Source organism: Grus americana, chromosome 6 (genome assembly GCF_028858705.1).
Source record: "Grus americana isolate bGruAme1 chromosome 6, bGruAme1.mat, whole genome shotgun sequence".
Taxonomy (NCBI): domain Eukaryota; kingdom Metazoa; phylum Chordata; class Aves; order Gruiformes; family Gruidae; genus Grus; species Grus americana.
Genome location: NC_072857.1, coordinates 11,427,645 through 11,443,924, shown reverse-complemented (window position 1 = coordinate 11,443,924; position 16,280 = coordinate 11,427,645). Strand labels below are relative to the sequence as shown.

The 16,280-nt window shown below is 40.9% G+C and overlaps 1 protein-coding gene across 7 annotated transcripts in view; it reads right to left on the bottom strand.

Moving 5' to 3' along the window:
- Positions 1-367: 367 nt before the first annotated feature.
- MUC13 (mucin 13, cell surface associated) overlaps positions 368-16,280 on the bottom strand; it is a 30,192-nt gene continuing 14,279 nt past the window's right edge. For 6 of the 7 annotated variants that reach the window (XM_054830250.1, XM_054830255.1, XM_054830254.1 and 3 more), the window contains 10 exons: positions 13,912-14,034; positions 12,871-12,977; positions 11,239-11,297; positions 9,686-9,828; positions 8,273-8,398; positions 7,017-7,128; positions 5,929-5,966; positions 3,920-4,007; positions 2,644-2,851; positions 368-1,367 (listed from right to left, as the gene is read on the bottom strand). In XM_054830250.1, the coding sequence (XP_054686225.1) occupies positions 1,317-1,367; positions 2,644-2,851; positions 3,920-4,007; positions 5,929-5,966; positions 7,017-7,128; positions 8,273-8,398; positions 9,686-9,828; positions 11,239-11,297; positions 12,871-12,977; positions 13,912-14,034 (1,055 nt within the window). In that variant the 3' untranslated portion in view covers positions 368-1,316. Of the gene's footprint in view, positions 1,724-2,643; positions 2,852-3,919; positions 4,008-5,928; positions 5,967-7,016; positions 7,129-8,272; positions 8,399-9,685; positions 9,829-11,238; positions 11,298-12,870; positions 12,978-13,911; positions 14,035-16,280 lie in introns of all 7 variants that reach the window. The other variant, XM_054830251.1, reaches the window with a different exon arrangement.

Genomic DNA, 16,280 nt, shown 5'->3' with positions numbered 1-16,280 from the left:
GAGAGCAGCCCGTCCAGCATTTTCAAAGGAGACCCAGCTGCACTAACTACCCAGTTCCCACTGAAAGCAATCACAGAAAATTGGTGCCAACCTTACAACAATAAACATTTTAGCTTCATTAAGATTTAATAAGATTTCTGATCAGAACCTCTGAGTGAAAGCTGGTTGCTGATTCAGTCAGTCTGTGCACACTTGCATCTAAACTCTGCACAAGTTTTAACATAAAATAGTCTCTATAGTTGTAAAAAACCCCTGCTTACACCACTAGACAGCAACAAAAGAAAGCCTTAGTACTGAGAAACAATAATGTTTAATAGGAAAAGTAAATCTGCATATATAAAAACTAAACACAAAATATAACATGAACTTAAATGATGCTTTAAATGAACTTACCCTATAAATATATGTACATATTTGAGCATATATATATATATTATATATATAAGCAAATGTTAATGCTAGTCAATAGATAATGCACACTCAGTAAAGTATGGTAAAATGTGGATTCTTTTACAGACAGATTTATTGAGTGTATGTAAGAAATGAAAACAAACAAACAAAGATCATTCAATCAAAACATAAAGAGTGCAAGAGAAAAAAAAAGAGCTAACACTTTCCACAGGAGCTGAGAATGTAAAATCAATGTAGTTGTGCAAGATGGAGAACATCAGTGTTTGTTTTAAGATATTGTTTCTTGTCATTTTATTGGGAAGGAAGCCTGCATAAAAGGTCAGACAAGTACCATTGTGTCACACAACGCATGTCAGCAGAGATCTGAACTGAATGTTTTCAGACAGGAAATATTGGGGGGTTGAGGAGGGGAAAAAACTGTACCTGATACAGTAAAGATAAACAGGTTAGGTTCTCATGAAGAAGAGTTTTGGTCTGCCCAAAGCCATGCAGGCTGTCTAGCTGAAATGAAGTGAGCACAAATACAGGCAAAGCTCTGGGTGCTGACATTTTTCAACGTCATACATATTGCCTGGATCATCTTCCAGAAGAACTGAAAAAAAGCAGGGTTAAAATCATGGTATCTCACACTCTTGCCAATGTATGGCCTCCTGAAAGAAGTCGAAGGTTTATTGGAGCCCGTTAGTTCTTTTAAAAGTCCTCTTCTTCTCCCTACCCTCTGCTTCATTTCTCCCTTATTTCAGAGAGTTGTCCATGATCTCTTTCAAGCAAGGGTCTTCCTTTAGAAAATCTTCACAGAATCTGGGATTACGGACATTGTCATCTCTTCTGCTGAAGTAACTGCATTGGTGAGAGGCTCTTTGGTCTGACCCATTGTTGTGGTGGTCATCCATCCTTCTGGTCACTTAGTATCTCCTCTGCATCCTAAAGCCCTCAGGCTCCCGGGATATTTCGTACTACAGAGAAGTCGGACAAGGAAAGACAAGAAAAGAGAAGAAAAGAAATCAAGAGTAGCTCTGGCTCAGAAAGTTTTCTCAGAATAGTTCAGCGTGTAGCCCACCACACATGATAGCCCTCTCCCTGTGACACACTAGCCCTCAAGGAAAACCCAACAGGCAGATGTTCATCAGCGAAATGTTGACATCTTTGGAAAGTTAGAAATGCCAAAATCCATGTGAATCTGATCAATCAACCAACTAAATACATGTTTTTCTTCTCTTAATTGGCAGCTTTTTAAAAGCGGGGGAAGGGGTGGGTGAGTGTTTAAACATCAGGTTTCTGTGTTGCTTCTATCCTGGTTTAGGCCTCAGTTCTGCAAAACATGTAAATGTATTACAATTAAACAGGTTTTCTTCACTAAACAGAGGTAGTTTCTTGCACATAGAGGAGGAGATAAAATATCATTTAAACGAGATTTTAACAGACAATGTGCTTCCTATTTACTCCATGCATGCAGAACCCAGCAAATCAATCACATCACATCACATCACATCACAGCTCTCAGGTACTTCTCAAGCCCCTGCTCCCTCTGCAGCTCCCTTGCAGTGTTCCAGGATAAAACAGGCAGTTTTTTTCAGAGCACACCTTCCAGCTAATAACCTGTCCCTGCTGAACAGACTCCCCTGGGCTACATCAATGCAAAAGCTGTGGTAGCTTTTTCACGGCACTTTACGCTTTACCCCTTTGCAACGCTGCAGCAACTGCGGAGTGTCTTGCTGTGAACTAGTCAGTGGCAGAGCGTGTGAGAGGACACCGACCCTCTGGACAGCTGTGCCAGCTTAAGCTGACTGTGAATCTTGCACGAGGCTGCAGCTGGGAAGCGCTACTGCAGCACCTATCGACACTACAACTGACTTAAAAGCAGCACAGGTTGTAACAGCCTGTGATGTTTGCATGTCCAGCTGTGCTGAAGGATGTGCTCAGTCAATGCAGACAAATGTCCTACGACACAGCAGACCACTGGGCAGCCAAACTGTTGCTTTGACCCTTGGTTTTCACATGTGCCTCAAGGATAACAACTGGGGCTTTAGAAAGGTCGCCATGAGTGCTGATCTCCCTGTTAAGGGATTTTTTTTTCAGTGCAGCTACAGTTGGTTTGTTGCCTTTATACACCTTTAGCCTTCTAGATCAAGGGAGGATGGACAGAGTGGAGTTTAGGTTCCGACAACGTTGGTAGCCCACAGCATTACAGTTCAGGAATGTAATTCCCATAGGCCTGTGTGAAACGCTTACCAAATCATCATAATCCCTCTCCGGAAAACGACCTCTATTCGAGGAACGCATCTCATATGGGTTGTTTGGCTGATATCCTGGGTTCGCATGGCCAGAAGTGGTCTGGACTCTGGGGAACATCGTGGTCTGTCTGTTATCAGAGGTATTTGGGTTGGAATATCCTGACCTTATCAGGCTCTTCTTCTCTGGATCTTGTTTGTGTTTGGCTCTTCAGAAGAAATGAAAGAACAAAGGAGATTTTAAGACCTTTTAGTGTTCCTTACTTATTGAGTAAGTCCAACTTACTGAGTTGTCCATTCCCACTTTATTTTGAATGCTCAGTCCTGTTCTGAAACATGCAACCAATTTTTCTAGCATATCTATTGTAAAACCCTTGTTATCAATGACAGAGTGCAAAGTTTGGCATCTCTTGTCATAGATGGGACTAAACTTCTAGGAGAGACAGAGGGGGACTTTGGCCTCTTTCTACTAGTTCCTAGAGTGAAGGAGTTTCCTTGGTCACCACTAACTCTGACTGTTCAGAGGAAGAAATGAGGTGTTCATTAGGCTGAGTCAAGAAAAGTTGCCCTCTTAGCAGCAGCCAATGCTGTGCACTCAATGCATTTGAATTGCCTGTGATCACAAGTCCATACATCGCACACACACTCAGCCTCAGCTTGTGCACCCGCTGGTGAGCTATACCTGCTATGGGTGGTCTTGTAGGCATCTTTACCTGGGCAGCGCTGAGACCAAAGGCAGAGGAGCTGCTTGAGTGTTTCTATATTTATTGTGTGGAGAGAAGTGAGGAGGTGCAACTGCAATTGGGAATTTGCCAGTACACCAGGAATAGCAAGCTTTAAGGAGATGCTTGGCTGGAAATGCCACCTGTATTGAGCTGAAAGGGGCATGCCAGGCCTTGAGCTGAAGTGCTAGCAGGGAAACCTGCAGAGGGTCTGAATTTGGGACACACAGTCTTCTGATATCAGCATCCTTCTTCAATCTCATCCAGATGCCTTATCAGTACTGGCCAGGGCAGGATTAGGATTAATGGGTCAGGTATGTATTTTGAAGACTTGGCAGAAGCTTTTGTAGTCAAATTCACAGCAGGAGAATAAATAATTCTGGGAAGACCACACAGGCAAAACTAAATTCTAATGGCTATATGACTTAAATGAACTTGTCTGCCCAACTAGACATGCAACCACATTTGCAGTCCTGCCTCTCTCTAAATTTCTGCTTAATTCTCTACGAACATGCAGGAAAGCAGCTTCTATTCAATTGTAAGAAATACTCTTACCTTACTGAAACAATAGAGACTGCTATCACTAAACTCAGGATAATGGCTCCAAACACTGTACCCACTATTATAAGGATGAGTTTGCTATCTGGAAAAAAAAAATCAAATAAGAAACATCAATTGAAAACTCATGGTAAATAATTGAAAACCAAGTCCTGTCCCTGTCCTCAAAGAAAGAAAAAAAGAAAATGAAAGATGTTATTTTCTTCCCTGTGAGAGTGGTAAGGCACTGGAACAGGTTGCTCAGAGAAGCTGTGGACGCCCCCTCCCTGGAGGTGTTCAAGGCCAGGTTGGATGGGGCTTTGGGCAACCTAGTCTAGTGGAGGGTGTCCCTGCCCATGGCAGGGGGTTGGAACTAAATGGGCTTTAAGGCCCCTTCCAAGCCAAACTATTCTATGGTTCTATGATTCCCAGGCTCCTGGTGCTGTCTCAGTAAAATTGTCTGTGGACACAGAAAGATGTAAATTAAGGAACTGGCCGTCTCTTCTGGATGGCTATTTTGATCCCAGCTCAGGTTCCTAATCCCATGCACTGAATGGCTTCATACACAGTTATAGCTGAGGGACAGGAACAACTGGGAGGGTGCAGGGGTTGCTTAAGCTTGTATTGCTGCTAAAATATGTAGTTAGGTGCCAAATAGGCTCTACCCATGCCCTAGGCACATAAGGCACACTGATTTGAGGTATCTATTATGTGGCACTATGAACACTGCATAAATATCCCACATCTGAATAAATGTTTGGCAAGGAAAATTCATTTTCACTGATCTTGCTGCAGAACCAGCATGACTAAGGGAGGAAGAGATGGATTCTGTAAATCTTCCTTCAGCTGTGAATGGAATTGCTACTAAAACCTCATCTTAGATCTGTGTAGCCATGGTAAGGGAAAAGGCTATACCTTTTTCTCAAATAAAGCCAAAGGAGTCATGAGAAGTGAAGAACCATAACTGTTTTTCAACCTGTCTTTGACTGTATTACATGTTTTGAGTTTAGGCACCAGAAGACACGAAGAGTGTCCTCTCCTAATCTATGTGATGGTGGAAACTGGAGAAGGTGCAGTGAACAGCTGCAAAACTGACTCAGAAAGGGCAAAAAGTTCTGGAAGGCCAGTCTGGTGAGCTTGTCCAGATGTTTAGCCTGGAGAGAAGGAGGCTGAGGGGAGACCTTATCGCTCTCTACAACTACCTGAAAGGAGGTTGTAGCCAGGTGGGGGTCAGACACTTCTCCCAAGTAACAAGTGATGGGACAAGAGGAAATGTGCTAGAGGAGGTTTAGATTGGATATAGGAACAATTTCTTCACCAAAAGGGTTGTCAAGCACTGGAACAGGCTGCCCAGGGAAGTGACTGAGTCACCATCCCTGGCGGTATTTAAAAGACGTGTAGATGTGGCACTTAGGGACAGGGTTTAGTGCTGGACTTTGCAGTGCTACGTTAATGGTTGGACTTGATGATCTTACAGGTCTTTTCCAACCTAAACAATTCTATGATTACAATTATGGGATGACACAGATGGGGCCATCATCTCTTCACCAGAATAGAATGCTAGATACTACGCAGTGCTTGCAAGGTAAAGCACAAACAAGAACCAGCGGTTGGATATTAAAGCAGAAACATTTCAAATGAGAGTAATCCACTGATGTTTTAATAGAAGGAGTGATTAATTACAGGAGAAACTAATCCATTAGTGGTGCTGAGTTCAGCATTGCTTGTCTTTAGATGAGGACTAAATGCTTTTCTGTCAACCTGTGTTTAGCTAAAAACTACCAGGCTTAATGCAGAGGTCATTAGAGGAAATGCTGCTGTCTGTCTGAACATGAGTTTCAAGAGGGATTTTTCCTTCCAGGAAACAGTGGAATTTTACTAATTTTTTCTAACATTTTCCTGCTATCAATTCAGGATGGTGGCACCCCTAAAGGCTACTACTTGTTATTTTTGTTATCTTAGGCAGATTAAACATTACCTAGTATTTTTCCATGCTATAATTAAAAATCACAAATTCTTCTACTTACTGTTCTTGCAGTTCTCCCCAGAGTAGCCCACTGGACAACTACATAAGAGAAAAAAGAAAAAAGGGGAAGGGAAGAAAGAAAAGAAAGATAATGTCATTAAGCAGATGATCACAAAAAAATAGTATATTTCCAACTTCTATCAGCAATTTCTCCGCAAGGCATATTCATGACAGGTTACCTCTTTAAATGCTATCTTATAATAGAGAAATCTTTAGTTTCATTGTTAGAGTAAAACAATCTGAGATTTTCAGAGTGATTGGTGAGCTGGGCACTCAAAGTTTCAGGTTCTCAGCCTGAAAAATGTTGAAAGGGCCTAATTTCTCCAAAGAACTAAGTCCGACACCTCTGAGCCACTTGGAATTGCTACCCTCCATCTTTACCAAAAGCCTCAATACAAGGTCTATAATGACTGGCAGGTCTTTATCTTCCTCCCATGCTGGTTTCTTATATTTAAAATATATTGACTTTATGGTAAGAATTGTTCGGTGTGTAGCCACAATAACTACAAAAAGAGCTGAATTAATGCATATGGGGAGTAAGGTCCCTCTGCTTATCCATGGGAGCAGAGCACAACCAGTCACCCGCTCAGCTTCACCAGCAAACAGCACTGCTCTGTTCTGATCCTGAGCTGACAGAAATACCCGCAGAGGGAAAATCAAGATGAAATAACATAGGTCTGAAAGTTATCAGGAAACAGAGTCTCCACTGATAGCAGTGGAAACTTTCTAGGGATTTGAAGCAAGTCATACCAGTTCCCATCACTGAATTACTATGAGGGAATAGTTTATGTTTATGTTTATGTGGGCAACCCATAAAATAAGTGTGAAATAGTTTATTGTCTTCACTGACTCACAGATGATCTTGAATCTCCTTGATTTTCCTCTGAGGTATTACGAGTGCACACCAACGGCTAATGTCAAGCAGTGAAAATGCCATCACTTGTGACACCATGGGAATTTGTCCACCTGCTAACCACGTTAGGCATAGCTGCAGGCTGTTCTTCTAGATTGGGGGTGACCCCACGTTAGATGTTCTTCTCCCCTATCCTTGCCTGAACACAGGAACGCAAGAAAAAGCTGAGTACTCACGATACGCATTTTCCATTCTTCTGTTCAAAGTCAGGCATGCACTTGCATGTTGGAACCCCTTTTTCTTTTGCACAGTACTCATTTTCTTCTGCAGAACAGTCTTTACTGCAATCTATATTTTCAGAGGGAAAAAACAGAGTGAATTGAAGATAGCCCAAAAAAAAATCAACATTGGAGAAAATTCTGCCCCCTCTATTTTTTTATTGTGCTGTAAACACACACAACTTTGTTGTGGTTCAAAGCACCAGAATGGCTTTTTTTAGGCCTATATCTATGTAGAACAGAAACTGAAATACACAAGCACAAAATTAAAAGCAAATGGTCTTTTTTTTAAACCATCCAGCTTCATCAGAATGGAAATCTGGCTAGGCTGCATCTTACATTAGGCAAGCAATGACCTGCAGTTTGATCTCACAGCAGATGATTTGTATTGCAACTGATCTAAAACTAGATAAGACTTAGACACATTAGGGGCTACAAAGGCCTACGCTGGATCAGATCTCACTGGCTTTTATTGTAGCCAGCTTTCATGATTTTATCATGAATGTTTGCAATATTTGTTGTTTTTCTTAAAACCTCATAGCTTAGACTTTCTTTCTGTAGTGTGAAAATTTTTAGTTTTCATAAGAAGAAAAGAAGGTACATGTCAGGGCTGTGGAGGATAGCTAAAAATATAAACAGAGTACTCATTAAATGATTCAAAACCAACAAATAAAACCCCAACAACTAACGGTTCCTAAAAATCACATAAATCATTCTTCCCACAAAAACCTGTCTAAACACAGGTAATGCAATCCTAGAACTACTAACAAGGGACAAAGCTTTAACAGATCATTGTAGTGGATCATGAGACTTTCAGTTCTTTCAGCATCCCCATAGCTGCTCCAGGTAGCATGTAGAATTTATTCCCAAAATATGTCCTAGCAGAGAAGGCTGTGAATATAGGATTCAATTTGTTCCATCCTTTACCTATTTAGGTTTCAATTCTTACCAAGAGTTAACAATGCATTTAAAGAGTTGCCCACTCACTGATTTCAGTGATAATTTTCTCAGGCTTTAGTGGTTTATTCTGCTGGGATTAGGGATGTGTTTAAAGTGAAACGTGAGAATGTGTTTCTATGGCTTTCTTAATAAGACACACATTCCCTGATTTTTAGAGGTCGGCACATTTGCAGAGCGCCCTTTTCAAAAGGGGAGTGAGACAGGGAATAACCAGGTCAGCCATTCAGGGATAGATAAAGTAGCAAGGTTCCTACCTGAACAAGAACGATCATCCCATTCAGTCATTGAGAAATTACTTTTGCATATGCATTTTGGAAACATACTTTCTTCGCAGTCTGTGGTTTGGGCATCACACTTAAAAGCAGCACAATAGGTTGTATCTTTAAAAGAGAAACAGTTAGGAAGCAAACTGAGTGCTAATAATATCATTTCATAGAAAGCAGTGCAGTTGCTCAGTAAATCATAAACCAATTATTTAGCAATTCTGAAAAAAAGTCTTTTTTGGGGGACATTACTACTGCAGGCATTTGGACCAGCCCTTTCTTTTCCATTGCTCTTTACCAGTTAAGGTTCTGTTTCCATCCCATTTTCTGACCTTCTGTTTCTCAGCCTCCTACCGCTGCCTCCAAACCTTCCTGCCCCCGAGTCCATGAGGAGGGAATTTCCACCTGTAAGTTCATGTTCTGAACACTGACTTCCTGACTCCCCTTAAAAAAAAATATAGAAAAACCCCAGCACTATTCCCTTAGTTTTTTCTACAACTGAATTGTGAGGTCATACAGTTCTACATAGACATAAACGTTTATGAGCATGTAGCTTATTTCATGAGCAATATTAGTATGCTGTTTGCCCAGCATGTTGATCTTTAGATCCATGTCCCAGTGGTGGCAAAGGTTTAGAAAGCTCAGTAGGTGGCATGCAGTGGAGGGAGGGATTGCACTGGTGCTTTGTGAGCTCTCAGATTTTTTCTACGTCCCTTCGCCTTTAGGACTAGCACACAGGAAATGTCATGGTTGAGGTGGATATAGTCACCTTTAGAGACCAAATTCAGGCTATAAGCCATAAAATGAAATCCTTTAATTATTAGCTATACCTTTTGCAAAAGCTGATTTCAAAATAGGAGCATATTTTTAAAAAAAAGAGAAAAAAAATCTGTATTTTATTTAGAAAAATCATTCTCCAGATAATACACTTTTACTAAAGCAAGAGTTTACTGGTTTAGACCAATGAATCACCTCAGTAATTAATCAGTGAGTCCTCATTTAAATTACCATGGTCAGTTATAGAAGAAGTCTAAAGAGAGTTTCATCCTATTTTGCCAGTAAAATACTGGCTTTTTCTCAGAAGCACAATATGTGCCTGTATATATTTTGTCTTGATTTTTCCAGCCACTTAACACTCAGTAGGTTAAAATCAACATGCCACTTTTTACTTAGGAATAAGCATCTTCCTTTTCTTCTTTACACAGGAAGTAGAAAGCCTTAATAAGACAAAAAAACCCAGCACTGAATGGTTGAATCTTCAAAATTACCTAAGATTGAACATACAGCTACTTAAAATCAACAAGGCTTATGGTCTGATGGGCTTTGCTGATACAGAAATGTTCTAACCAGATAGGAACCTCTGTTTCTACCGATTATTTACTTCCACAGTAAGGAATTACATACCTGTGTAATGAGAAACAAGGGATGAATCAATTGTTGCTTTATTTATTGCAGCACTAACTGTTGTATTGTTTACATTTGCGTCCTTCGTGAACAGGTTTGTCACTGTTACAGTTGTTAGAGCAGCTCTGCTTTCTTTGTGAGGTCTGAAAAGTACAGACAGCATAATTTTAGTGTCTCATATAATCCATATGGATAGCAAGCTAGATGCAAAGACAAAAGAAGATTTCTGCCAAACCTCCCTCTCTCCCCTAGCTTCTTTCATCCCACAATGTAGGTAGTTGCTAAGACACCTGAAAATGAATTCAATTCTTGCTTAGGAATCCATTAATGGACATCTTTCCAGTAGATCCACATGTAAATAGGTAGCTGGTAAGCAAAGGCTATTGGATTTAATGCTAACAACATCACTCCTTTGTGTGCTGCTGGCATGCAACTGATATTTTTTTACTGGGCTAACCTCAAGCCAGCTGCAGTGTGGAGGACCTCATCTGCTAGACCAACTTTTGCATGCTCACATCAGCCTGTGGTGTCATCCAGGCATGACATGGAGAACCCATCCTGAAGCATGGTGAGGATAATGCAGGGTATAACCACAATGAATTCAGAAGGGTCTGTTTGCATTATCTATGCTTACTTTATGCTGGCTGGGTTGAGTTCAGTGGGACAGCAATTTCCCTGGGGTGAGGTGGAGAACAGCAGTGACTACCCTGTTCTTCAGCTGAACTTTATGCTGCTGGGATATGCACACAAATACCTTTAAGGGGTAGATCGCTGCAGGGCCTTAGAGATGCTACTGTGCCCCATGTGTTTGTCACAACTGCTCTGCTGGAAGTTACTGCTCTCACAACTCTGCTAGAACAACAGTCTGCTTAACTGCTTAATCCATGGGGTTCACTGAAAGGGTTTACACTGCTGTGTGTGCTAGCATGCCATGTTTTGCTTGATGTGGCTTAGGGAGCACTCACAGAGAAGCTGGCAGAGCTCTGGGGACAGTAACCTGAAACAGATGGGGATGGGAAGAGAGGGACATCTTACAGTGTCCACCTAGATCAGCAAAGGACCTATGCCCACAGCTACAGTCGCCACAGCCCCTTCAATAACTTCTTTGCTCAGTCTGCCATGAGGAGAGACCAGCAAATGCACAATGAAATGCAGTGAGCTGCTGTAATGAGGGTGTTTCTTAAATTAAACTGGGAGTCCAAGTTGGACCTGGTCATAGGAACTTCAGAGTTAGCCATTACAATTTCAGAGACATGTCAGATATCACAGGGACTGACAGTTATAGCACAGTGCTATATCCTACATGGTGCTCAAAGTGGGAGATCCACCGTGGAGCTGTCTCAGCCAGCCCACTTCACAGACATATTGGAAATCCATGGGGCCAGCATCCCAGAAGCTTTAAAAATACAGAAAGAATTCTGTCATTTAACAGGAGAAATACTGAACTGAACTCATACCATATCCTTTCTTGAACCAAGTACTCCATGGGAAAGAGATTAAAATGAGGTGTGTGGGAAGCATGCACTGTGCAAAAACCAAACTGGCAAACTTACTGAATTTCCACAATGACAGTCTGTTCAAAGCCTCCTAAACTGCTGAGGGCATCCTTAAACTGTAAAAGATAAATGAATTGGAGTTAAAGGCAAACAAAAGCATAGACCAAAATCACATGAAGCACTGAGGCTTCAGCTGTAAAGTTTTAACCCATAACATGCTATGACAGGCACAAATAAAGCAAGCTGATCTGTCACATCCACCATGTAAGGTATTGCAGAAGAGGAGTGGTGGGGTGGTGCTGTAAAACAGGGAATATAGGAGAGCAGCGGAGGGATGGAGAGACACGAGTTGAATGAATGTCAGGCAGTGCATTAGGGTTGTCTGCCTGGATAGCTACAGATACTCCCTTGCAGACTCATGGCTTAGAAGGGCGTCTCTGAGGTACCAACCTACATGCAGGCAGAGGGAAGATGGAGAAGTAGGCATCCTTACAGATGGCACGTGTCCCTAAGATGCCGTGACTGTTAGGGGCTGATCTTGTGGGGAGAAGCGCAGCACTGGGGCTTGTATGGGGTCTCCCTCATCCTGTGTGAGGCAGGGAACAAGTGGTGGAGGCAGCTGCCTCCAACTGCCACACAAGCAGGAGGCACCGTGAGAAAAGGATAAGATGTTTAAGACAACAGAAATGAAACATAAACTATACTTCTTTGTACTAAAATACAAGTTATTTTCTATGTTATTTTCACTTTTGCATACTACTACATATCTATTCTAGTGCTGCACATCATGCACTTCTGTAGCCATGTCATGAAAAAATGTTAGACAAAAAATTAAGGAAAATATTTTTTAACATTCTAGAGGGTCAATTTTTGGTTAATTTCCAATGAAACTTTCATAGGAAGCAATATAATAACATGAATAATTTGATAACTGTCTTTGATGAATTCTGATTAATATGTGATGAATATTTTTTGATCAGCTGTCTGCTAGAGTCGTGTACCTCTTCTTCCTTTCTTCCAGAAAGCAACATAAGCAAATCCACTTGTTTCAACGTGGCGGTATAAATTAAATTGATCATCTTATTCCTCCAGGAAATCCATTACAAGATTTTATCTATAATCATAGAATGCTCAAAATGTGTGTAATAACCATTTCACTAATAGCATTAAAATATTAATACTATTATGCTTATGGAAGAGACTTGTTATTTAGGTATTTAGACACAGTTGGACAGCCATTCTGAAAAGTTTGTGCTGTGTGGAAACAATAGCTTTCTTAAAAAAAAAAAAATTGTTCATTTTCACTCATACCACTGAGCCCTCAACAAACAGTGGAGATCTGAAACTAAATGGGTTGTAAAACTTTGCTCAGCCCCATGGTTTCTAGAGAGGGAATGGTGAAAGATACAGAGCAATTTATGTAAGAACTTCCCAGAATAGAAGTGGCACTAAAAATGCAGATATTACTTATTTCAGGTATATCACTTCAGCAAGAGCCATGCATGTACTCATCTGAGGGCAAAATTCAAGTATGAATAGGTCTAAACTAGTGTGAAGCATTCTTTCCAAGAAGTAGATTTGTCAAGTGAAACTATGCTAGGCTCCACATTAAAAGCAGCATGCATGCCCTTGCATGACATTCAGGATAGCATTAAATATACAGAAAAAACCCCAAACATCGTCACTCACAAACTTTGTTAAACGTTGGAACAGTTCTTCATACTCCATGGAATTTACAATTTGAACACTATCACTGTAAATTGCATTCAGTGTAATGATCCCTGGGAATATTTGCCCTGGAATGAGAACAGAGAATATTAATTAATTAGAAAGCATTCACATAAGTTGGGTTTCACCTTAGAGTTCTCCAGCCTTCAGAGGCGGGGAAACACAATGCAGAAATCAATCAATCAGTGCTATTTTTCATACAGTGGAGGAATCAGTAGGGGTCAAATGTTTGCTCAATCAATTCAGCCATCATGGGGGACATACTCTGGCTACCTGGGAAGAAGGCAGGATCCTGGGCACAACCAAACTGGCCAGACTATGAAACTGAATAACATTAAAGTGTCAGCATGGCCTGAAGCTAACAAAAGACTCCATCTGAGGTGTTACAGCATTTAGGGAAAAAATACCTACATTAAGGACTCCAAATTTGCAGCCACTAAGCAGCTAACATGGTTCGTCATATCTGGAAAGTGGTTCAGTGTCTACCTGCTTCTTTAGGCTCACAAGTAAATTTGAGAATCTTGCCTGCTAGCACTTAAATAAGAAGCCTCATTTGCTCACATGCTTGGCCTTCAGCAGCATCTTAGAGATGCATTTCAACAGGACTGTGATGACTGTTTAGCAATAGGAAAAATCAAGCTGGCTGTTCAGATGTCTTCATGGGTTTGGGCCTTTTTAAATTCTGGCCATTAATACCAATGTCAGGTTTGCACTTGCATTTTTTCCTGCTTTTCACTCATTTTAATCTCCAGCACCCTTGACAGAGAACTAGCCTTCTTGTCCTAGCACATTAACCTCTTTGGCTGTTACTGTTTTGTGAGATAACAATCTAGGTCATTGTAGCAGTGGCTGTCTGCAAAGCAAGGCATTATTCAGCAGTCACTTTCCCAGACTGATTATGTTTTCAGTTATAACATGAGAACAAAGGATATGGGAAGAAAATTCACCTGAGCAGTTATCTGTGAAGTAACTAAAAATATAGATTGCCCTTCTGCAACTCACCTCTGTGACAATCATCTTTGCTATAGTAGAATCCATATTGACACTGGCAGGTAAAATTGCTCTTTAAAGCAACACATTTAGCTGAATTGTTTCCACAAGGATTTGGCTTGCAGAAGTCACCCACTACAAAGATGAAAGATATTGATGTGAGGATTTCTTTGAAATTGCAATAGCTGGTTCATATATAAAGTAGTTCATAAATTAAAGAGTTCATATATACTTCCACTAAAGGAAACTACCAAGTATGTTTTATAAAGTATAGATGCAATTAAAGAGCACATGGCTATGTCTGCTTGATTAATGTCTGTATAGTAACTGTTTTCTCTACACAATCCAGCAGGATATCACAGTGAGGACACAGAGTAAGGCTGAAATTCATTATCTGTGTACTGGTTTTGACTGGGCTAGAGTTAATTTTCTTCACAGTACCTAGTATGGGGCTGTGTTTCAGATTTGTGCTGAAAACAGTGTTGATAACACTGGGATGTTTTCATTACTGCTGAGCAGTGCTTACGTGGAGTCAAGGCCTTTTCTGCTTCTCACACCACCCCACCAGTGAGTAGCTGGGGGTGCATAAGAAATTGGGAGGGGACACAGCTGGGACAGTTGACCCCAGCTGACCAAAGGGATATTCCATACCATATGATGTCATGCTCAGCATATAAAGCTGGGGGAAGAAGAAGGAAGGGGAGGACATTGGGAACGATGGCGTTTGTCTTCCAAGTAACTGTTATGCGTGATAGAGCCCTCCTTTCCTGGAGATGGCTGAACACCTGCCTGCCGATGGGAAGTGGGGAATGAATTCCTTAGTTTGCTTTGCTTGTGCGTGCGGCTTTTGCTTTACCTATTAAACTGTCTTTATCTCAGCCCACGAGTTTTCTCACTTTTACTCTTCTGATTCTCCCCCCATCCTGATGGGGGGTAAGTGAGCGAGTGGCTGCATGGTTCTCAGTTGCCAGTGGGGTTAAACCATGACAATCTGTCATACTGAGCTTTCACAATCTAACTCTACTTAATACAACTAAAAGCAAAACAAACAAACAAAAAGTATATTGAGGATTGCCAAAATCAGTGACTAAGTTAGAAAAAGGCAGGCTACAATTGCCTGTGCATCCTAAAAAACTGCACTGGTATGTACTTGCCTTATCATAACAGTGTCATAGTAGGGTCCTTTATTGCAGACACATTAATGAAATGAAGGCTCCAAAGTTAATCGTCATAGTATACATACCTCAACAGATATCAGAGTATGCTGCTAAGGAATTTGTTGCAGGCCTTACAGCTGTCACCATAATATGGCTAACTATATTAACTGGCCACTATATCATACTTCTACAGCAGAAAAACTTCATGGATTTGTGCTGACTGCTGCCTTCTACTTACTTGCTGGAGTTGTTGCTGAAGATGATGTGTCCGTTCGTGGAAAAGGGAGAATAATATGTCAGCCCTGTTAGTGTGTTGGTTATGCTGAGGCCATCGCAGGCAGCATGGTATGATGCCTCAAAACCATTCTCAATCCTGCTTCTACCTCACCCTGTACTCTAGCCAGTGCCTTGTCCTTATTTCCTGCAACCTTTGCTCAGTGTGATTTACCCTGCATGCCCGCCTGTGATATCTCTTCTCTGGCAACCTCTCTCTCAACTTAATTTGCTCTCTTCATGCAAACTTTCTCTGTCCAAAAGCTCTGTGGTCTCCTCACATCTCTCTGTCCCCCCAATGCCAAGCTTGTCATTGCTACCCCAAGTCCAGGGCAAGATTCTTGTTTCTGCCCTCACAGCATCTTCAGTGTATCCTGTGGCTTATGCCCCTGCCCTGAGCCAACCCAGGTCCTCTTCAACTCCAACATGTTTAAACACTTGGAAGACTAGCAGTACTACAGGAAAATTTCCAGCTAATCCTTCCTTGAAAATCATCCTGTAAGGGGCTAGCCTGGAAACATGCACAGCAAAAAGAAGGAGAAAACTCTTAGAAAGATGTGATAGCAAATCCACCCAAAGAAATAAATTTATGGAGCAGTAGGACATTAGAATAATCTCAAATGTATTTTAAATTTAATTTTTTATAGATTATGCTCTTTGCCTAAAATGGTTACAGTTATACTTTCTCTAAGTAATTATATATTCTGTGAGGATATTAAAGTATGTACTTCAAATCTATACATAATTTATTAGTTTATAAGTAATTAAAATTTATATTTCAACATATGTTATATATAGAATGGTAATTCCAGTGCTCTTCCAAGTCACCAAATTCTGCTTTTCACCCTGCGTGGTTTCTTTCATTTAACTCCATAGGTATGTTCTAATAAATGACATAGACATTTTCTGTGCAATGGGGAAAAATACAGTATTCATCCCCAAAAATGTGGA